General features: G+C 32.7%; 1 protein-coding gene across 5 annotated transcripts in view; it reads right to left on the reverse strand.

The window, feature by feature from the left end:
- Positions 1–3388: 3388 nt before the first annotated feature.
- The window catches only part of CDC27 (cell division cycle 27), a 48676-nt gene continuing 28611 nt past the window's right edge, over positions 3389–23453 (reverse strand). Inside the window, exons 11-19 of one of the 5 annotated variants that reach the window (XM_045517422.2) lie at positions 23102–23309; positions 22722–22891; positions 20121–20273; positions 18371–18579; positions 16129–16246; positions 13528–13656; positions 8523–8597; positions 7567–7659; positions 3389–6427 (exon numbers count right to left, since the gene is read on the reverse strand). In XM_045517422.2, the coding sequence (XP_045373378.1) occupies positions 7585–7659; positions 8523–8597; positions 13528–13656; positions 16129–16246; positions 18371–18579; positions 20121–20273; positions 22722–22891; positions 23102–23309 (1137 nt within the window). In that variant the 3' untranslated portion in view covers positions 3389–6427; positions 7567–7584. Of the gene's footprint in view, positions 6428–7566; positions 7743–8522; positions 8598–13527; positions 13657–16128; positions 16247–18370; positions 18580–20120; positions 20274–22721; positions 22895–23101; positions 23310–23453 lie in introns of all 5 variants that reach the window. The other 4 variants (XM_045517421.2, XM_010956014.3, XM_010956013.3 and 1 more) reach the window with 4 other exon arrangements.

Genomic DNA, 23453 nt, shown 5'->3' on the forward strand with positions numbered 1-23453 from the left:
CTTCTTGAGCTTTGTGGTTGTTTTAGGGGGAGGCTTTTCGTCAGCAGAGGCTTTAATTTATGTTTATTGGCTTTTTGCAATAGTTTTGTATGAAGGTGCATTGCTTTTACTCTATTCCCAATCATTTCATGGACAGAATTCCCAGTTTGAGAGCCCTTTTGTGCAGTTACAGGGATCTTGCTGGTGGGGCTTGAAAGAATGATGTACCTTGTTTCTCTTTTCTGTCAGTCTTGTATTTCCCTTTTCCTTTCACATCTTCTTCATATCTGATTCTCCCCCAGGAACACTGCTTCTTTAAGGCTCCCACTTCTGGTCCCAAACATTGTCAAACCTTTCCTGGAAGCGAGAGCCAAGTCCCAGCCTGTGTTCAGTACTTCACACTTACTGTTTCATTTCTCTGCCTCTGGAGACTGTGCTTCCTCCAAATCCTGTCCTCCGCTCTGCTCTGTCCCATGGAGTGATTTAACCTTTTTCCTCACCTTCTGCGACCACAGGCTTATCGTGATAGCAGGATCCTTACTGGAAAAATTTCCCTCTACTTACAGGTAGTTTGAAGTTACAGTATTCTCCTGGTAATGAAGCCATGAACCCTTTGTGGTTTTGTTCTACTTGATTTTACCCTATGTCTCAAGGTTTTTCTCAACGGACACACATTTTAGCACCCAGTAATGATGAAAAACATTGAAAACTAGCAATGGAAAGAAGGTGTCTTGAGTATCAATGGTTATAAATGGTAGTTGAAGTGGGAGTTGCATTGGGATTGGCAATGAGATTAGCAAAGGGAATATATTGCACATTAGTGGTTTTAGATTGTATGGACTTGCAAATTTGAGAAAATTCAGAAGCATTTTCTTTAAGACTGGGAATAAGACAATGTTTGCTGTTATGGCTGCTACTGCTCAGTATAATACTGGTGATCCTGGTCATAGCAATTAAAAAGAAAAAAGAACTGAGGTATTTTATATAAGGATTAAGAAGGAATTAATGTCATTACTTGCAGATACTATAATCACACATAGAAACCCTACAGATTTTTAGAATGTGAAAGTTCACTAAGTTTGTAAGATCAACTAACAAAAAGCAGTTAATTCACTCACAGCTGTGTGGTAGGTGCTGTTGGCTGCTGAGCCAACCCCCTCCTTTGCTAGCAAAATCTGTGTTCAACCTCAGGAGGTCATAATTTATCTAAACCACTCATGTCAAACACAGCCACTTTTACCAGATTTTAAATTTACCAGCATCCCTTGCAGTTAAGGATGATTATTTGACACACCCTGGCCAAAAATATATGAGCAAAAGTGTGCCAAGTTATTCGTGGGATTTTCCTCTTGTATAAAACAGATAATACATGCCTTACCTTATATGACTGTAAAGATGAAATGAGATTATTTCCATATCAAACTAATCCATAAATGCAAAATAAAAAGCAGATAAATGCTAGTATTATTCAAGATATGCAAGTAACTGTGGGCACAGATTTGTAGCATTGACTGGTATAAGTGCTGCAAACTGGCAGCAAGTTTGAGTGCCTTTATATACAAAGAAATCCCGTTATCTAGCCGTTTCTTCATTATTAGGAAATGAACTGATGAATTTTTTTCCTTGCCCAGTGACGTATAAACTCACAATGTATTGAGAAAAATCTAACACCTCAGACAATATTTTGGATGATTTGCAGATGGTTTTCCCAATACAGCTTTAAGTTCTAGATCAGGGGTTGCAAAATATAAAATGTCAGATGATATGTATAATATAATCTATATGATATGTGTATATATTTTTATTTGTGATGTTTCCATAACATCTCCACTCAGTTAATAATATATTTTTGTACAATGCTTTAGTTTTACAAAGCACTTCCACGATTTAGTATGATCCTCAGTTCTCTGAGGGCTAAGGATAGATCTGATCTTCTGTGTATTGATGAGAAACAAGTTTAAGTCAATTTTTAGGGTCATACAGCAACTAAAGGACAAAGTCTACATTTCCTAGATATCGGTTTAGTGCTTTTTAAAAATATATGATTAGAAACCTTAATTCTACTTCATTGTTGTTCTTAGCTTCCACTGTTAATCCTTTTCTTATCTAAACTCCAGTGAAGAAATATGCATTTGAATTTTCTTCTCAAATACAGCTTTTAACATCAAATTGAAAATTCTACTTTGAGGGTGTTGACTAAAAAGAATGCTTGGTTAGGGTAAATTGGTAATTTTTTTAAATGTAAGAACTGAAAGAAATTTGAGGATTTAAAATTTTCTACTTTAAAGCAAATTCCAGTCACTCAAGAAGGGGATACCACTTTTCAATTTCAGTGTCAGAAGAAAAGTACAGAGGTGGGATACAGATCAAAGCCCCATCAAAAGACTATGCATTTAATAAATTTAAATCTATGATTAGCAATAAAGTTTCCTCTGTAAAACATGAACTACTATGATACTTAATTTCAAAATGCCAGGGAGGACGTGACAGTTAACATTAGACATGATTTGAAACTTCCAGAGGAAACCCAAAACTAAAATCAAAGCTTTTGAACATACACTAATACCAAAAGTGTCCAACTCTATCATTTAATAGTTGTCTTGTCTTTCTCTTTTGTAAGATGTAGTATCTACCTTATAGGGTTGAGGATTGGAAATATTGTACACAAAGCAAATAACATAGTACACGTGGCAAGATCTCACCAAACATAGCTATTTAGCAAAGTTTGCACTTGCAAAGAAAAAACCTATACAGAACCTTCATGAACCATTAGAGGTTTAACAAGCCAGAGAACTGCACTTCTAGTTACCCCTGTCTTGCTGACAGCAAATGGCAGGTCCTAGGGAAGGTTATGAAGTCTGAGTCATTCCCTCCCACCTGCCCAGCACACCCCACTTTATGTGTTTTTCCTTATTGCTACCCTTTCTTCAAGTCTGAACAAAACCCTTCTGCTCTCTACACTTTCTTCAAGATATTCAAACTAGAGTGAAATTTGGTTTCTATATTCTACTTCTTTTGGATCTTGGTATTTAAAATGGATTCTACTTGGAACAAAAAAGCTGTGGGTCCCTTTTAAAAGAATTTCAAAAGTCAAATGATAGAATAATAAGCAATTGACTAGCAGCTGCTGGCAAGGGGCTTTCTTCTGTAGTTTGGAAAAAATATATTCTAAAAGTTACCATTTTTTGGTCACAATATTTATTTTGAAATTCCATATAATATTTAAAAAGTATGAGTTTAAAAAATAGATATATTAGAAGAGGGTGTATGTAAAGAAGAAAAAATTAGAGAAACATTGCCCTAGACTTTTGTGGAACATAAAACTATAATCTTTCAATATTTTGCTGTGCCTTATTATAAAAATACAGATGGCACAGCTCTTATACAGCTTTAACGACTTGATTATAAATTGCTTTCAAAAGTAATTTATTTGGATTTTCCATATCCTTTAATGAATTGCAAATATATTAACAGAAAAGACTTTCCCCCCCGGCAAGACTGTACAATTTCTGAAATAAGTCAGGAAAAGCAAAAAGAAGACACAAAATTACATTGTTTCAATGCAAATAGAACACACACATCACATCCACACTTGCATTTTCCCAGGTTTTCACAAAGAAAATGAGTCACCATATTTCTCGTGAAGACCCCTACTATCCTCTGGCTAAACAGAGACTTGCAAACTTTTTTCTTCAAAAAGAGCATTTTTAATAGACTAAATACTGGTTATCACTGAGTTTTAAGGTACAACAGCAGCATGGTTCAAATGTTACTTGCAGATCTTGGAAAAAATAAAAAATTTAAAGTAATGAAATACAGAAAAAGTAGGACCACCTTTCATTATTTTGAGTACCATTGTCTCTTGAAAAAATATTTCCAACCTTCTAAAATCCCAGAGTTAAGAACTATTTCCAAGGGGGAAACATATCCAATATTACAACCTAACTTCTGAACCAGAGTGTGTGTGTGTGTGTGTGTGTATATATATATATATATATATATATATATACATATATGAACAGCTTAAAGAGAAAAACGATGTCAAAGTACTTAGTATTTCTGATTTCCTTCAAAATAACTTTTGAAATTTGAAGCAAACATTTTGCTTATCAAAATGCATGTCTTCTTCTGGTTGTTTGATCCCCATTCCATGCAAAAAAGAAAAAAAAGAAAAGAAAAAAAGAAAGCCAGAAACAGTAACTAAGTGGGAAATAAGGCTTCAAATACCTAAATGACTTTAAAAATAGGTGTGAGGAAAATGCAATCAGGTCAAGCTTGGGCTGAGTATACCTCAGCCAGCCATGGCCATGGTGTGCCTTCCACAAACTATCCTTTTATCCTTGGTCTCAAAATTAGTACCAGGAAGACTCACCCCTGGCACAGGACATAAATTCCTACTACAGAAAGATAACTAATTATACATCAGCAGATTGTTTTCTGAGTGTAGCTTTCTCCAGGCTTCGTAATATAGAGCTCAGGTCAAAGCTTTCTATGAAACTCTATAACTGATACTATTATACAGCAGGCTTATGATTTGCTGATTAAAAAAAATAAAACATAAAATTAAATATTACAGAACTAATGGATAATAAAATGGAATATTTGTTAGATTCCAAGTGCTAGCCTTTGGGAATTTTTAATGATATTCATTTACTCCCAACCTTTCCTTTTTCTTATAAATTATTTTTTTTTAGGCAGCACATACATAGATTTAGGTAGGAAATTTTGTTAAATACCTCTCTGGCACCCAATATCTAATCTAAGACTGACTTGAATTCGTTTATAATAGTATCTAATCCATGTTCAAATGAACAGGTTAATAGTAAATGATAGAAAATTACTGAGTCTATGGGCTAAAATTTTTTTCACATCTTCTGTAATCCATCTTATTTTCACAGCTTGACTAACACAGGTAACCAGTAGTTAAGTTCGTCCTTCATCAAATAATCCAAAATAATAACTGTAGAGGCCTGTCATTCATAAGAAACTATAATTTGTTATATTCTGACATTGGCACTTAATGTTAACAACTAAAGTTTCTCTAAAATTTTCAATACATTACAATAAAGGAGATACACAATTTAAGACTTTAAATCTGTTACGGTGAAATTCCAATAATTCCCATTTTATTACGCATAATTGGATCTTTAAAATTGTGGCCGTTACCCAAAGACACCAACCTATATTATTTATGACAAACTCAAGAGAGAACTCACTGCCTTCGTAAGAAGGGTTTTTTTGCAGCTAAAAAATTTTAATATCCTAAACCCAATCACTCTCATTAAACGTTTTGGTGACTTACACTACTGAAAATAACTTGAAGCAGAGAGCTGAAAAGAATGGAAATGATCTCAACCAAAGGTAACCACACATTCTTGCACCCTGCTTAAACACTTAGAAGAGTCAAAGGGATACTGTCTTGAACAAATATAGATTCAAGGTTATGGTACGATTCTGATTGTATTAAGGCTTTCACTATCATGATCTCTTAAAGTCTCTTCATTTAGCGTTCTCATTTTGATTCGTATGGCAAACTTAAGTGGTTATTAAGAGCCTTGTTTTGGCTTTGCAGTGGGCAACCCCTCTATCATTTCTGAATGTTAAAGGTGATCCCACAGAGCTCAAAGAGAAGAGGCAATATGGTAAGGACCAATTTTAAAGTTTGTAATACCAAGACAACAATGATCAACACTTTGAAGCAAGATGAATAAATTAAAATTCTTGGTGAGACATTAAAGCATTCTTGCCAAGAATAAGTGTACACTGTATAAAGGGTATTTGATTCCTACACGAGTTCCAATATGCCCATTATATTTGTTTATAGGAGACACTGCAAGTTTAAGGTAATTTACATTCCTTGGCAATCAAGTTACTCTGTTATAGGCAATGTCTTTTATTGTTCCATCTGGCACTTGCTAACACCATTCTTGAAGAACCTAGAAATGAAGGTCAGTCACTCGGTTTATCAGGAACAGAACCAAGTAAAAACAAATTTTTGGAAAAACCACCAAGAAATTCTGGTTCATCACTATTTTCCATATCTAATGGTTCCTTCAAGATAAAACTTAACTCTTCCTTCCATGATAGCTTTCCAACAAAGGGAGATTAAAGCAAAAAAAAAGTTCCCCACCCTACCCCCCTAAATTGTCATTCATACTGGTGAAAGAGCCAGTCTTGTTAGCAGCTAAATATTGCACTGCCTTTCATTCTGTGTACAGTCAGGGTCCAATGAAAGTGGCACACTCATGGTGTAAGTGATGGATGATGACACTGCCAGCTCAAGAGTGAAGACTCAGTATATGGAGGGACAAGAAACATGTCAGCACTAGTCACACATCCAGTTGCAAAAGTCTGATTTCCAGAAGTTAAAATTCATCACTTTCAGCTGCATGAAGTTGTGTGTCATCTGCATCTGTCATGCTGCTCTCCTGGGATTCATCTGTTCCCACTTTAAAAATAAAACAAAAATCTACAGTAAGGTATCTGATAAATATTTTTTGTTGGTTCATGAAAACAACTAAAGAAAACTATTGTATTCAGAGAGATGAGAGTTTAAATAAAAGACCTTAAAAATCCTGATATCCTTTAATGAAATGCAATTCAAGTTCCTTATTTTACAGCATGTCTAAGATTATTAGTTCATTGTATTTAACCTTTATGAGTTTTAACTACTAAAACTGCCTCCCCCAAATGAATTTCTATTCCGACCCAAAGAATTAGAACTCGTTCTCTGAGACATTTTTAAAAAAAGACTGACATTCAGTCCCATCATTGACTCCACTTTGGGGATAGGCCCTGCTAGTTCATAAAAATATACAATATAACTATATTTCTGGAACAAAGGCATCTTAGTTTATCCCATCAGAGGTCTCTCAATTCTCTTATTTAAAAATATTAATACATTAAGTTTTGATTCTTACTAGTTATTTTAAGACCCACACTCAATTAAGGGATAGAGTATATATTATTTTTTGCTTTTTAATTAATTTATTGACATAGAGCTGATTTACAATATTATATTAGTTTCAGGGGTACAGTCTAGTGATTCAGTATAGAGATAGGGTATTTACTGCCTTAAACTATACTACAGATCTGTCAGTATTTTTAAATGTGCACAGACTTATTCATTCACTTAGCATTTCCAACATTTCCAACAGTCACACCTATCATCTTTTCTACCCCTACCACGATCCTACAAAGCAGATAAGGCATGCATTAGTTACATATTCAAACATAAACTGAGGGCCAGGTAAAAATCAGCAATGGATTTCTCAAAATCACACAGCAGACTAGATCCAGAACCAAAACCAGTTACCTGGCTCCATATGCACTTTGTAATTACATCACCCTATTAAGTTCCCTAAAATTCCATTTGGTGTAAAGGATATTTCATAATTAAAAATAAAAAACAGTAGCCCCAAAATCTTTATGCAAAAGTAGCTTTCTGAAGACTCAAAAAAATTTCCATCTTTATTCTGTGCCATAAATAAACATCTGTTCCATCTTACCTAACTCTGATGTGGCATTTCACTAGCTCTCTGGTTTGAGTAACCACATACATACCTAATTCATTTGGATGATACTTACTTATCTGTTCTTCTTGGGTTATTGGCTCCTCATCATCTGGAAGGTAGCGCTTATCAATTGCCTCTTTAATCTGGTTATTGGCTCCTTTAGGATCTAAATCCATAGCCCAAGAGAAATTCATCAGGGCGAGGTGCGTTTGACCTAACTTCTTGTAAACCTAAAAATAAACAGCAGCACTACATTTTTCATTAAGTTGTGAGCTTCCTTCCTAAACATTTTTAGTTTAAATTAAGCTCTTGATTTATGTGCTATAAATCCATTGTGATGAGTAGGACATTCTCATCTTATAGAAGTCATACTAACTTTTGAGTTCCTTTTTATAAATTCAGTTATTGTTTTCAGAATTCCCTGTCTCTGTATCTCAGGTAGTGAGCTTCCAATAAATCTCACTGACTAGAACAATGACAATGGAAAGAACTGGACTATAAGCTGCTTGATTAGCATTAATTTACACTGATTTTTAAATGGAGTCATATCAACTCTCAACACCTGTGCTCTGTTCTCAGCTACCATAACCAACTGGCATCTTGAGGCAGTGTGTAAAGGCCTGACTACTACAGCCCTGGAAATTTTGGAAGCCATTTCTTCTAATTAAGACAACACAGTGCCATTAATTTTCTTCTTTTGCAAGATGTCTAAGCATTTTATTGATAATTGGAAGCTAAGGGCTTTTCTTGAGGTAGTCTTAGTTACCAGCTCATTACTGGCTGCAAGTGCTAATATACTTCCAAAACCATAGTAGGATTAGGGTTATAGGGTGTGTGTTCTTGCTTCTTCATTAGGTTATCATCTTCTTAAATGTATAAAACAAAATCTATTCTTTATTCCTAAAGCATTTAGTTCAGAGCTCTGGTTGAATTTGCTCAACAGGTGTTGCATAATAAAACATATTTATTTTTCAAAAGTTAATATTTGTTATGAAAGTCACAGTTTAGAACTAGGGCCCCAATCTTTACCTTTCCTATTAAGAAGTAAACAAGGGATTCTTTGGGAACAATTTGTTTCAATTCTTCAAGTTCTTGTAAAGCAGACTGAAAAAAAGCAAAGAAAAACAGAGTAGCAAAATTTTACAAAGTATTGGCTAAGCAAGTTTTTAAATTTAATTTTCCAAATCATCTTAATTAAAGATTTCTAGATCTTAACTGCACTTCCTTATTGCATAAATTTTTGTTGTGAAAATAAAATGCAAGAAAAATATTTATGACAACAGGAACTAAGAAATGGCAGGAATTCACTGAAGTACATTGAAAACACATACTACTTTGTGATATATGCAAGTGGTGAGAACTCTTGCTTTTGTCACTATTTTATTTAAAATACCTATATTCCATCATGCTGTGTTCTATTAATATACCTACCTTCTCCCTGCCACAACATTAAGCTTTGAATACCACTTGCCATTTTAACAAATGATAAAGAGCCTAAAATTGAACTCTCTAAACTGAGTTAAAATTGTCTAGTAATCTTTTGACCACTGCTGAAGGGCTAAGGAGATTGAGAAGAGAGATAGGAAAATTCTATTTGTATTTAAAAGATATGATGATCAAAAATAAAACTGGCTCCCCAAATGAGATACTGTACATTTTTCACATAATAAATAGACAAAAAGATTTTTTTTTCATGTCACATAAAGTTACTGTGAGTGAGGGAAATCAGGTAGTATCTTCACTGAGGGTAGAACTGTAAATTGATGTAATCTTTTAAGAGGACAACTTGGCAGTATCTATTAAGTTAGAAACTGCATGTAAACATTGATGCAGCAATCTCACTGTTAGGAATTTGTCCCAGGAATATACTCAAAAAAGATCACAAAATCATCTTTATAAGAACATTGAACATGTACAAATTCAGATATGTGAGTATTTGCATAAATATTTTATAAATACACTTATATGAGCATATGCATATTTTATTTCTGGCCAAAATCAATACACATAAGCTCCTAAACAAGTTAATGGTTTACCTTTGGTGAGGGGAAAACTGAAGGGACTGGGGAAGGGCTTCTATTAGCTTTCTCTACTTTATGAATTTTCTAACATAAGTATTATACTTTATTTCCCTTTAATGTCCATAGAGGTTATCTACTTTTTATTCTTTTCTCTATATCTCTTTGTAGTAAAACAAAATCCGATGTAAGCCATGTTAAAACAAAAGAGATAAATAATAAGTGTCTATCACAGAGGAATGTTAAGTGAAACAAGCAAGTTGTACAACAGGACGTGTCGTTGTACTGGTTTCTTATTGCTGCCATAACAAAGTACCACAGATTCGATGGTTTAAGACAAATTTATTATCTTACAGTTCTATGGTTAGAAGTCCAATATGAGTCTCAGCTAAAATCAAGGTGTTGGCATGGCTGCTTCCCTTCCTGGAGGGAATCTGTTTCCCTGCCTTTCTCAGAGTCTAGAGGTCGCCTACATTCCTCGACCTTTCTTCCTTCATTTTCAAAAGCAGCAAGAGGGTTGAGAAAATGCTGTTTCTAACTACAGCTGAGGAAGATACTCCACTTTTAAAGATTAATGTGATTAGATCGAGCCTACTTGAATAATCCAGGATATTCTCCCCCAATTCAAGATTCATATCCTTATTCATATCTGCAAAGTCTCTTTTGACATGTAAGGTAATATATTCAAAGGTACCAAGGATTAGGGCATGGATATCCTTGAAGAGTCAGTACTATGCCTACCACCCTAGTATAAATCTACTTTGTTAGAAACAATTAAAAAATACACAAATATTGAGAGAAAGATCTGGAGAAATATATTCTGAGCTATTAATAGTGCTCTTCCCTGGAGGGTAAGCTTATGAGGCACATTCAACTTTGTATTTTTTTATACTTTATAATATTTGAACTTCTTTGTAAGAGCATATTACTGTCATTAAGAAGCACCACAAAGAAAGAATAAAGCAGTGATCAGATATTGGGCTAGTAAAGATATTAGAAGACTATGGAATTTAGGTGGCATAAGGGAATTTCTTTCTTCATTGACTGGAATTTTAGTTTTATCTTTCTAAAAAGGGTATAAAAAAATAAGGAACCAATCCTATTTCACAGTTACAAAAAAGTTTAATACATTTTCCCCCTTAACCTAGAGCCAAATGTAATTTCTTGGCTTTTGTAAATATTTTTATTGGCATTACCTAAATTAAAAGACTTCTTTAAAATCTTGGTGGGGAGGGTCTAGCTCAGTGGTAGAGTGCCCGCTTAGCATGCACAAGGTTCTGGATTCAATTCTCAGCACCTCCATCAAAAAATAAACAAATAAACAAATAAATAAATCTAATTACCTCCCCCACCAATAAATAAATAAATAAATAAAAGTTAAAAAACAAAGGAAAAAACCTTTTTATGGGAAGTAGTGTGGAAAGTTTTGGGTGGTAGGTTCACAGGGATTCATTACCATATTACACTACCAACTATAGTGATGTTCGAAATTTTTTATATAATAAAAAAGAAAAGTAAAGGCAACATACATGCACATATTTTCACAGGCGGTTCATTGGTTTAAAATGCCACATTTTTTACACAAGTACGTAGGGGGCTCTGGTGTATCCTTAACATTCCAGCCTCTTCCTAATTTGTGCCAATCCAAGAGAAATAAACTCAAAGGAACTGCCAAGCTGAATGTGTCTCAGAATCACATGCACATGTCAGGAAATGGAAGACTTATTACATATAGTTTTATGAGGTAGACTTGTTGTTCTTTCCTTCAATAGTCATAGTGTTAAATATTGTAAAACATACAAACAATAAAGTATCAAAATGGAAGATCTGTGGTACATAAAAACAGAAGCTATGTGGTAGTGAATATTAGTTACTTAAGATCACTGATACACCTGTCTAACATTACATAGGGACTGACAAAGCCTGTATCAATCACAATGAAAAGACCTGAGACTGGCTTTAATACTGCCAAGCAGCCTTTCTCAAACTTTTTGGTCTCTGGACTTTTACGTTCCTAAAGCTTAATGAGGAACTCAAAGAGTTTCTGTTAATACTTAAAATATCAGAAATTAAAAAGTTGCAAGTTTTAAAAATATTTATCTATTCTTAAAAGTAACAATAATAAACCCATGACATGTAACATAATATTTTTCTAGTGAAAAAAACTGTATTTTTCAGAATAAAAAGTCAGTGAGAAGAGCGGCACAGCTTAACATTTTTACTCATCTCTGGTTAATAGAAGACAGCTGGATTATCTTCTGCAGATAATAGTTTATGAAAACAGTTCTGACCTTGTGGACTTCTTAAAAGGATTTTTGGGGACCACCCCTATATTCCCCAGACCATACTTTGAGAACCATAGATTTAAAGAAATCTTAAGATAACACACCAATGCTCCTATACTGCTATACCACACGCAGTTCACAACTGATGTTTTCTTTCTATGATTGCATGTTACAACGGTTATCAGAATTTCATGCATCTATCATGCCTCCCCCTGACTGATAATCTACTTACAAACACTCATTGAGATATAGTGTGTAACAGAGTTCTCGTTTTTGCCCTAAAAGACTTAAGACATACAGGACTAGACAGCAATACAACATATTAAATAGGGTGGTATCTAGCAGTGTTTCTGCCATAGAGAGACTGAAGTGACTCTCTCAACACAATTTGATTTTAATTTTGGAGAGAAGATATTTCAGAAGCAATCAGTAACTTTTTGTTATGCCCCTTTTTGTATAGTCTACCTAGATCTAATTCATGCATCAAAATAGGACATATAATTTAGTCAAGCCTCAGGCTGGTACTCAAAAATGGCTAAAACCATTACAGCCTGGACAATGGGTCAGATTAGCACATGGGCTTCTTGAAGCAAGTATAGGGCTGATTTACATGGCATTTCTGGTAGGGTGGTGGCATTTAAAATGGCTTTAAGAATAATAAATTGAATAAAATCCTTCTATTGAAGAACCTGACCACATAATCTAAAGAAGTATAATGAAGCAAAACCATGCAAACAAATCTTGAATCACAAGTATAGTACCTCAAAGAGCAAGTTAAAAGTTAAGTGTTTATTAGAGTTACAAGAAGTTTTAAAAGGATTGAAACAGTAGGACCTAATATTCACCTCTTCATAAAGAAAAACAGAGCAAGACTAGAAGAATTACTGAATAAATGACAAGGAATAAATTATACATTTAATACACTTACATAACTTTATTAGTTTTAAAAAAAAGTTAAGAGCTTATCACTGGTTTAGTATTTTTTAATTTCAGCAAATTTCTATACTGAAAGGACAGATTTCTAGGGAAAGAGTCAACTAAAATAGATTACTGAGCCCAAGTTTTTCTGTGCATTTAAATTTTGGGCATTTTTGGGGTAAGTGTTTAATTGTTTTTAGTACGAAGAGCATGAATTTATTAAAAAAGTAACCTGAACTTTAAATCAAAACTTTGGATTCACAATTTATGATTACCTAGTCTCCTTGTTATAAGCGCTTATAACTCAACATACTTTTTTCCTTTAGGTATTCAACATGTATTATTTTTGTAATTATTTGATTAATGTCTGTTCTCCCTCTAGAACGGTACTAGATGGTAAGCCCTTCAAAGGCAGGAAATATGGTTGCTTCGCTTGTCACTATACTCCTACTGCCTGACATGATACTCAATAAACACTTGTTGAATGATGCACACACATTCATTTCTCACCTGTTCACAAATTTTGGTCCTAACAGGACAGTTCAGGTTTTACATTTAAGATAACTCCCTGATGGAAAAAATGCCTTTCCATATAGGAAATCTTTACAAGGGATAACCATAAAGATCCACACACTCATCCTTCCTATAAGTATTCCATGAAGAAATAAAATCACACAAAAATTAATACAGTTTTTGAAAATGGAGAAAATAAACTAAGACAAAAATGAAAGTATAAATAACTTTTAGTTTATTAAAAATAGGGCAAAACTTAAGCAATTCAATGCTGAAAAACTTTCAGGATATGTATCTTACCTTATATTTTTCATTTGCAAATAAAACTGAGGCTCTGTGAAATTTGCATAGAGGGTTCTTGGGATCAATGACAATGGCTTTGTTTAGGGTATCCAAAGCCTTCTCAGATTTTTTCAGTGCATGCTGAACCTATGAGAAATAAAGATCCTATTAATGTTTCCTTTTGATATTTATAAGGAAAGGTGAAAACCAAATAATGTTTGGTTTGAAACTCAAAACCAACATAGCTCCCAATTCACTACTGTCCTCCATAATGATAATTATTTGGTTACCTTTAAGTCTGAAAGACAAAAACAAAACAAAACAAAACAAAAAACCTTAGTCTTCTCTTCACAAGAAAATCTGTACTATTTAGCTAGATAACACTCACATTTTAACAGGTTTATTATGGTCCTCTAAATATTAGGCTTTTCAACACTTTTCAAGAACCCTTAGAGGATTTGGCTCTAAACCTTACCAACCCTGTTTCACTCGGAACAATTATTTTAGAAATTTATTTTAAAAATAATTCTTTTTAGAAATTTATTTTAAAAATAATTCTTCTGCTTTACATATTTGAAAACCACTGATCTGTAATACAAGGAAGTAAATAACTTATTTTTAAAAACTTAAGGAAAAACCTAGCCTCACTATTTACTTATGTGTACTCATATTCTGCTGTGTTCCTCCTTAGATAAATTGTATGTTAATAATAAAGTGGAGTGAATGGATGTGGCTGTGGAACTTTAACGAACAAGAGTGTGAACGTAGATACTGCCAACATCTGGTTGCTAAATTCATCTATACAATGATTTGTGCAGAAGGTTATTACTACATGTAGCCAAATATTCTGCACACAGGATTGAAATCGTAAATACTAGTTTCCTAACAGAGGAGCATACTCTCTTATCTGAAAAATTCTTCAAATAAACCACTCAAAATTATAAAACAATCTGTTTTACAATAACTTTAGAAGCAAGTCTACTTTAAAAATGTCCGTCACTAAAAGGTATCAAGAAAAAAAATTAAAAAAGAAAATGAATGACATAAAAAGGGAAAAATAAAGAGTTCAAAGAGATTCATACATATCTAGTCAATTTATTTTCAACAAAGGCATCAGGTAATTCAAATGAAAAAGAAAAGTCTTTTCAGCAAATTGTTCTGGAACAACTGGAGGAATATATTAAAAAAATGAACTTTGCCCTCTATATCATACCAGACATAAAACTGATTTGAGATAGATTCTATATTTATGTAAAACTGGTTTGAGATAAATGTTATATGTATGTGTAGAAGTTATTAATATAAAACTTCTAGAAGAAAACTTAGAAGAATGTATTTGCAAACTCTAATAATAAGTTCTCAATAGACACTAAAAAGAATCAAACTGATATGCTGAACCTTCATCAACATTAAAAATGTCTGCTTATAAAAAAACAACTTAAAGAATATGAAAATTAATATATGTATATTCATATATGACTGAAGCAATGTGCTGTATACCAGAAATTGACACAACATTGTAAACTGACTATATTTCAAGAAAAAAAATAAATTAAAAAAAAAACACACAACTTAAAAATGAAGAGGTAGGGAAAGAGGAGTGGGGACCAACTGCTTTGGTTTTCCTCTGGGGCACTGAAAATGATTTGGAATTATATAAAGATGATGGTTGTACAATATTGTGAATGTATTAAACGTCATTGGATACTACACTTTAAAATGTTTAATTTTGTGTTATGTAACTTTTATGTCAATAAAAAAGACAGCAAAAAGAAAAAAGGTATCAAGAGATACTCAAGTTCAATTTAACTTAAGTGATGAAAAAAATCTTTCAAGTTGACATATTTTCTCTATATTTTTTGCATAGTAACTATAAAAGAAGTTACTGTGTCAATTTTAAATAAAATTATTATAAAGAACTAGAATTCTTCCCCTCAAATGAATAGTGAAATTTCAAACTAGTATAATTTCCTCATTTTGTATGCTTGTTCCCATAACAGCCAAACTTGCCGAGAGAAACAAAAAGGGGAGAGGGGTGGAAAGAGGAAGGAGAACAAGATCAAGAACTTAAGGTACCATGCTTGCAGAGAATCTTAGTAAATGAGATTTTAAAAAGCAAACAAACCTTTTCTCCTATCAAAGTACAACTTATTATCAGATACATTTTAAAAATATAAACATAAAATTGGAGATCCATATCACCTTATAAGAATTTTAATTAGTTCTCACATAGCTAGATCACTCAGAGGCTAAGATCATTTGTCTTAAATTATTACTTAATTTGAGAACTAAACATTAACATATCTAGAAAACTGCTTTCAAAAATATGAAGTATCTCATATGAGTCTTAACCCTATGAGGTTGGCAAGGTGATATTACTTGTCATTCATAAAATAAAACTCAGAGAAATTAAGTAACTTGCCAAAGAAATGAGGGTACTCCAGTGATTTCTCTTTATGTCATGCAAAAAGGTAATATTTTTGGCTGTAAAAGAACCCAGGATATTGTTTCAACAATAACAACAATAACAAAAAGCCCTAATTTTCATTATAGCAATTAAGTCAACAACAAACACATTTCAAAACAGACTAATTGAACAATATTTAGAAAGCTACTTACTACTCCAATGTGGCAAAGCAAAACTGAACTTTGAGGGTTGATATCAAGTGCTTTCTGGAAATGCATTTCTGCAAGGCTGAATTTTTCTTGCTTATAATAAATCATCCCTAAACCATACCTGAAAGCATAAATAAAGTACAATTTTAGGGATATGAACTGCTGGCTGCTAATTTAGTTAGATTAATAAAAGGATACGTATGGAATGTGGCATTTTAATAAACCAGTAGAAAAATACTGGTGTTCTTACAGGAGGCAAAAACTATCAGTCGTGATAAAAATCATCAAAACATTTTAGACAAGTCATTTTTACAAGTAAAAACAATAAATCAAATCAAATCAACCAATCAAGCAAATAAAACTATGACACTTAGGGAAAAAAGAAACTACATCTTTACTTTTACAATCTAGATTTAGTAGCTGATTTTTACTGAGTGGTTACCACATGTGTACCAATAATATTGTTAAATTATTTGTGTGATTTATCTCATTTAATCCTAGAAGGAACCAAGGAGATACATACTGTTATTCAGATTTTCAAATGAAGAAACTGAGACTTAGAGAAGTTAAATAACTTGCCTAAAGTTATATAGCTAATAAAGATTTTAACCAGATCCTTCCTTTATGATTCTAGATCCTAAACTCCTAACAGTGCTATTTCCACATTCTTTGTCCAAATGAATATGTATTTTATATCATTATGATTATAGTATGTATAGTGTCATGTGCTGCTTCCCTCTCCCCACTTACTGTATATCAAAAATATCCTACATATTTCAGAATTTATAGACTTCAAAATTATACTTTTTAAAGGCTTCAAATAGACTTTGAAATAATAAGTTTTAAAGACTATGTAATATTATATTAAATTTATATACAGGTATTTCTCCTGAATTTTCAAAACATCAAATGAATATATTGTGACATTTACATTAAGGAGCCCTCTTGGCTAAATTAGATAATGATGATGGGGAGTAAGCACCAAATGATTATGAAAAAAAGCACAACAGTATATCTGGTTTATCTGAGTGGCTTTGTTTATTATTATAATGGTGTTAGAGGTGAAGAAAAGGTATGAAAATCTCTGTGTTAATAATGGTGAGAGTGGAGATAACAAAAGAAAGACTATTTATTTTGGAATTGGAAAAATAAATTTGCTTAGTGTTTAGTTAAATATAGTTACCTAAATAACTCAATATTTAAATTTGTCCCAGTAAAAGCTTTTATTTATTTATGTATGTATTTATTTATTTATAGAGGAGGTACTGAGGATTGAACACAGGACCTTATGCATGCTAAGCATGCGCTCTACCACTTGAGCTATACCCTCCTCCCTGAAACAATTATTTTTATAACATAATTTTAGATATGGTAAAGTTTTTTAAAGAATGCAACTACTGCAATATAGCACTATAGATACTACACATTTAAAAAACAACACAACTTCTATTAAGAACTGAGTTCTTAAAATATCACAGAAAACTTCATGTGAAGAGAACACTTGCACTGTTGGCAAGCTTGATTGTTTAATAGGAGCAGAAGCTAGCACATATCAGGCCATCTTCAGGCAATGTAACTACTTAGAAATGAGATATAATCCATTAAAAAACATATTTACACAAATTGAAAAATATCTTTCAGTAATCTAGTGCTTCAGACTTAGTGATAAATAGAAAGAGAAAATTCAACTGCTATACTGATCAACCCAAAAGATTAACTTTCCTCTTCATCTACTTGGGCACAAGTACAAAAAAGTAAAACAGAGACATTACTTAAACTGAACACTAAGTTCTTAATAAACTTAATAAACTTAATAATAAATTAGAACACTGTCAAAAGCAACAACTAGTGGACAGTTTTCTATGTTTATTTTCTATTATCCAATAGGTGAATTATACTGTTCCTCTCCACTTTCCCAACCACTTCCTATTCTAATCAACATTTTAGTGTTCTAAGAAAAAGTAACAAATCAAAGCAACAAAACCAACCATTTGCAAAAGTTTGGTAGGAGAAAAGGTTGAAACTGTTGAGTATAAGGATCTGGAATTCTATTATCATTAGTTAAGAGTTTGTAAAAGGTATACATTTCACATAAAAAAAACATACTGGTTAGAAGTTATTAACCAGTATGTACCATTCTTAAGTATTAGTATTCAAATTCATGACAACAAAGAGATAACTAACAAGAAAAATTAGAGTATTAGCCCCATCAAAGACATTGTCCTTGCACTTCATTAGCACTTACCATGCATTATAATGTCTAGGATTGACTCTGATAGCATTTCGAAAACAAGCTAGCGCTTTGTCTAATTCTTCAGTTAATACAAACTCGTGCCCTAACAGGGTATAGGCATAAGCATAATTTGGATCAACCTGGATGGCTCTCTGAAAGAATTTAATTGCAATATCATGTTCCCGTTGCAAACTGAAACAGTTCCCTGCAGCACACCAGGCCTGAAAAAAATGGAAACAAAAAACAAATGCACAATTAAAATCTTGGTTTTTCTCCCCTAACAAAAGCAAATCTATGACTAAAATCAAGGCTCAGATCTTACTTAGAACAGAAAGAAAAAAACTGAAGAGTTTTAATAGATATAGTTAATCCTCATTATTCATGGATTTCCTACTTGCAAATTTGTCTACTTGCTAAAATCTGTTTGTTAAACCAAAATCAATACTCAAAGTGCTTTAGTAGTCACTGGGCAATCCCTATTAGTCATGTTCTCAGTTGAGATAAAAAAAAAATTGCAGCTCTCTGCCTTCTTGTTTCAGCAAGTTAGATAACCAGAGGATAGAGACTGTAGGTGAGCAGTGCAATGTAGTGCAAGAAGCTCAGGCTCTGGCGCCAGATGGACAGAGTATGAATCCCAACTCTGGCACCTGTTTATAGAGTGGCCTCAAGCAAGTCACCTTACACTTCTGAACCTCATTTTCTCTTTTGTAAAATAAAGAAAATAGAATGTACCAGGATGAGTTGTTTTTAGGATTTAAGATTATAATCTAAGAGTGATGTGTGTGTGTATTTCCCCTAGAAGCAATGGTTCAGTATTTGCTAATTCAGTGTTCATGGAAACTACAGAACACAGCTACCGAGAATAATGAGAACTGAAGGTACCACTAAATATTCTTGAGATGCAATGAAATATAGGATTGAAACATGTAAATAAGTTGTGTCTATTTCTTTATTTTTTTTTTTAAATTTAAGTATAGGCAGTTTACAATGTTGTGTCAATTTCTGGCATACAGCACAACGCTTCAGTCATACATGAATATACATACATTCGTTTGCATATTCTTTTTCACTGTAAGCTACTACAAGATACCGAATATAGTTCCCTGTGCTATACAATATAAATTTGTTTATCTATTTTATATATACCAGTCAGTATCTGCAAATCTCGAACTTCCAATTTATCCCTTCCTACCCGCTTCCTCCCTGGTAACCATTAAGTTTGTTTTCTATGTCTGTGAGTCTGTTTCTGTTTTATAAAATAAGATCATTTGTCTTTTTTTTTTTTTAAGATTCCACATATGAGTGCTATCATATGGTATTTTTCTTTCTCATTCTGGCTTATTTCACTTAGAAGGACATTTTCCAGGGCCGTCCATGTTGCTGCAAATGGCATTATTTTATTATTTTTAATGTGTGCCTATTTCTTAAAATGACAATTAAAATACTAATTTTAATTTAAAATGAGTACTTAAAAAAAATCTCTATTTCTGTTTAATGAACTCTAATCTTGGTGACAACAGCAATTACAACACAGCCAAATCTGGATTAATCCTGAATGAAATATGTACTTTGTGATTTTTCTATTTATGAATCTGCACCGTATACTCTAGGATTTTCCCTTCTTCTCTGAGTCCCTACTTATAGAGAAGGAAAAAAAGATAAGTGTGGGTGATACTAAATGGTGTTTGAATGATTTGGTGCATCTGCATTTGGTAAAGATAATCAAAGACAGTTACATAAACAAGTGTTTCAGTTAATTTACCTCTGGTGAATTTTTATCCATGTCTGTTAAGTCTTTTGAAAGAACTGAAAGAGCAACATCTTTCTGAAGATGCCAAAGTGTTGTTGAGTAGATTTCCATGCCTTCAACTCTGTAATTCTCAATTCTTCTAACCTCTGAGAATATTCTTTCAGCCTGAAATACAAAAAAAACTAGTAAGGGGAAAACAAGTTGATACAATTTACACATGTACTGGGCACTGTCCTCATAGGACGTAAATGCTACCTTGTTTTACAGTGATTATATGAATTAGTACTAACATGGCTAATTTGAGCAACCTCCCACTATAGGTCAAATTCTGATAACATCATGTTCATAACCTAGTTTTTATAAACAAGTCATGGTAGGAACATGAATTCTGAAAAGAAAATTTATTTCCATCAGAAAGACAGAAAAAGAACTATATACAAAGTTATAATTTAAGAAGTCAATTATTTTACTCTTTTATTCTTTTATTTTAAATTGAAGTATAGTCAGTTTCAACTATTTTACTCTTAAAAACACTATCCCAAGTTTTCATAATAGCCTTACAGAATAACTCTCAGGAAAGGTGGGAGAAGAAGGACCTCTATAACACAAAACCTATTTTTCACAAAACCTATTTTTGTACGGACTTTTATTTTATTAAGAGCTTGAGTTCAAAACTTCGGGGGAAAACAGGTTCCACTGGCCACCAAACCTCTGTCATGTTGAGTACTGAATATTCCCACCCATGTGCTACCTGCCAGGAATTGTAGCCTGGCAGGAATTATACTAGCATCCCTGCCTAGTATAATTTCCCTTTTCTTCTGCAGCACTTTCTTGACTTCAAGGTCTTTCCTCAGCTACCAGGTCAATTTTTTTCCTCACAACACTCACAGCTCCCAGAACTGTGCTTCTCTCCCTTGAAGTTTGAGGCTTTGGGTTATATAAAAGCAATTAGTTCCCTAGTTCATCAATTCAGTAAGTTCAAAATTCTGAAATTCAAGTTAGTTTAGAATAAGGAATATCTTGGTCTGTTCTTAATGAAATGAAGATCACAAAATAAGGAAACAGCATTTATGAAACTAGAAAAATAGGAACAATATTACAATATGGCCATATACTATCTAGAATTAGCTCAGATTTGTGACTCCCCTAAAATCTATTAATAATTACACAGCGAGGTTTTTCAAATGGGCATTTTTCAAATACGTATTGGTTATGAGAAGACAGCTCTAACCACCTGCCAAATCACAGGCTTTGGAAAACTTTAGGTTTTAAGTTTTTCAGAATTTGTTCCTTCCTCTGAAAAATGACTATGCCATTGACAAAAAGGAAAATGGAAAAAATCAGTGAAATTAAGTTGAAACAAAGGCTTTCTTTAGTTAAATATCTGGGTCTGTATCTGCTTTCTAGTTAGGGGAGAGAACAAAATTCATGTAAGGCACCTGTGAAACAATAAACAATTCTGAAAAAGTTTGCCAAACATAGCTCTTACCTGTGGACCAGTAAAAAAAAAACCCATAATCTAGCAATGAATAAGGCTTTCTGTCTAAAACTCTTTTTCTTTTCTACTCAAAATTACAAGAATAGGTATCTTCTGCATTTATTCTCAGCCTGGAAAAACACTGCACCACTAGATCTTTGCATGGCTCAAGAAGGGAAAAGTAAACTTCTTTCTCTGAGCTTGTTTTAAGAAAAAAATAGCACATTACTTCACTATCTCTCAGTCTCCTTACCATGCTTCATTTTTCCTTCATATGACTTACTGTTACCTGTCCTTATACATTTATTGGCTTACAATGTCTCTTACTAGAAAGTAAGCTCTATGAAGGCAAGCAAGTATCTGTCTTAGCTATATTATAGTCTAAAAGAGAGTCCAGGATACAACATGCACTCAAATATATGCTGAACAAATGAACAGAAAGTAAACAGGGCAAACAAGTAACCGTATTATCAACTTTAAATAATTTATATTAGAGAAATTTTATTAATATATAGGTTTCTAAGGGGTTTTTTTTAAAATTTTTTTAATTTTAAATTTAGAGGGTGGGGAAAGAAAATGCTTTGGAAGGAGAACTGGGGAGGAAATTAGAATTTTCTTTGCTTTAGGTTAATTATCCTTTCTTTTCCTGATTTAAACAGTTAATGTAAGCAACTAATATAATTAAAATTAAAATGATAAAATCCTTGTAATAAGAATATCATGTCCTCGATTACATACAAATTTTCTTCATAGCATTCTTCAAGTTTATAAAACATACTAAATGTCAAAAATTCATCCAAGTAATAACTGTGTATACAGTAGCAAGAATTTTGATTATAAATGTCTATTCCATGGTAAACACATATTTTCAGATCCCACTGAGTACAAATATTCCACATAAGAATGTATGGGTGACTTGGGTTCTCTATAAATCTATCTCAAGTAGTCCCAAAGAATTTAAATTACCTCTTAACACAAGAAAAGATTGTGTTTATAAATTATAAATATTGAAAAAATAAATAAAAAGGCATTACATAATAAATATTTATCCTTTAGGTCTAGACTTCTCAAGTATAAACATTTTAATTAAATTTAAATTATCTCTAGAAAGGCATATGTAACTTTTTTATACTTACCTGCATGTATTCTGAAAGTTCAAAATAGGCCCTTCCAATTTGGCACAGTACCCAACCAGTATTGTAGTGGTGAGAAGGTAGGTGGCTCAAGATATTTATAGCTTCTTTGCAGTTGTATGAACATAAAGCTAAATAACCTTTCCCCATTTCACGAAGAAGGCTCATCAAACCTTCTAGGAGAAAACAATGCAGTAAATAAAGGAGAAAAATAAAAAACAGTTTGGTTTTCTAGAAAGGCTAGGCACAAAATTCATTAAAAATTCCAACATCTATCAAGAAAAAAAAAGGAAGGTACTTTAATGAACATAAAGAAATTTACTTAAAATAACTGAATAAAGTAAAATAAAATACACAGAAGATAATAAACATTTAAAACAGACCTGATGCTGCTTTCTGCAGATTAAATGCCTGGATCTGAGGTGTGATTGTGGAGATTTTCCCTTCTGAAATGATCGAAGAGTCTAATTTTGTGATTTCCAGGCTATCATTTATGTTAGGTTGAGTTATTCCTCCTTTATTAGTTTTACTTTTTGTTTTTCTGTTTGGGATTTTAGGTGGAAACTTCATTTTTAATTTTTTGCTATTCTCCTGTAACAAAGAGGAAAATCCCACACTTGTTATACTCATGTATTTTAGATGTCTCCCCAACCCATTTTCTCAAGCATCAGAAATAAAAAAATTATAGTTTTGATCTAATATTTTCCTCAGAAGAAATTTTATTAAAAAAAAAAG

Source organism: Camelus bactrianus, chromosome 16, assembly GCF_048773025.1.
Source record: "Camelus bactrianus isolate YW-2024 breed Bactrian camel chromosome 16, ASM4877302v1, whole genome shotgun sequence".
In the NCBI taxonomy this organism is placed as follows: Eukaryota; Metazoa; Chordata; class Mammalia; order Artiodactyla; family Camelidae; genus Camelus; species Camelus bactrianus.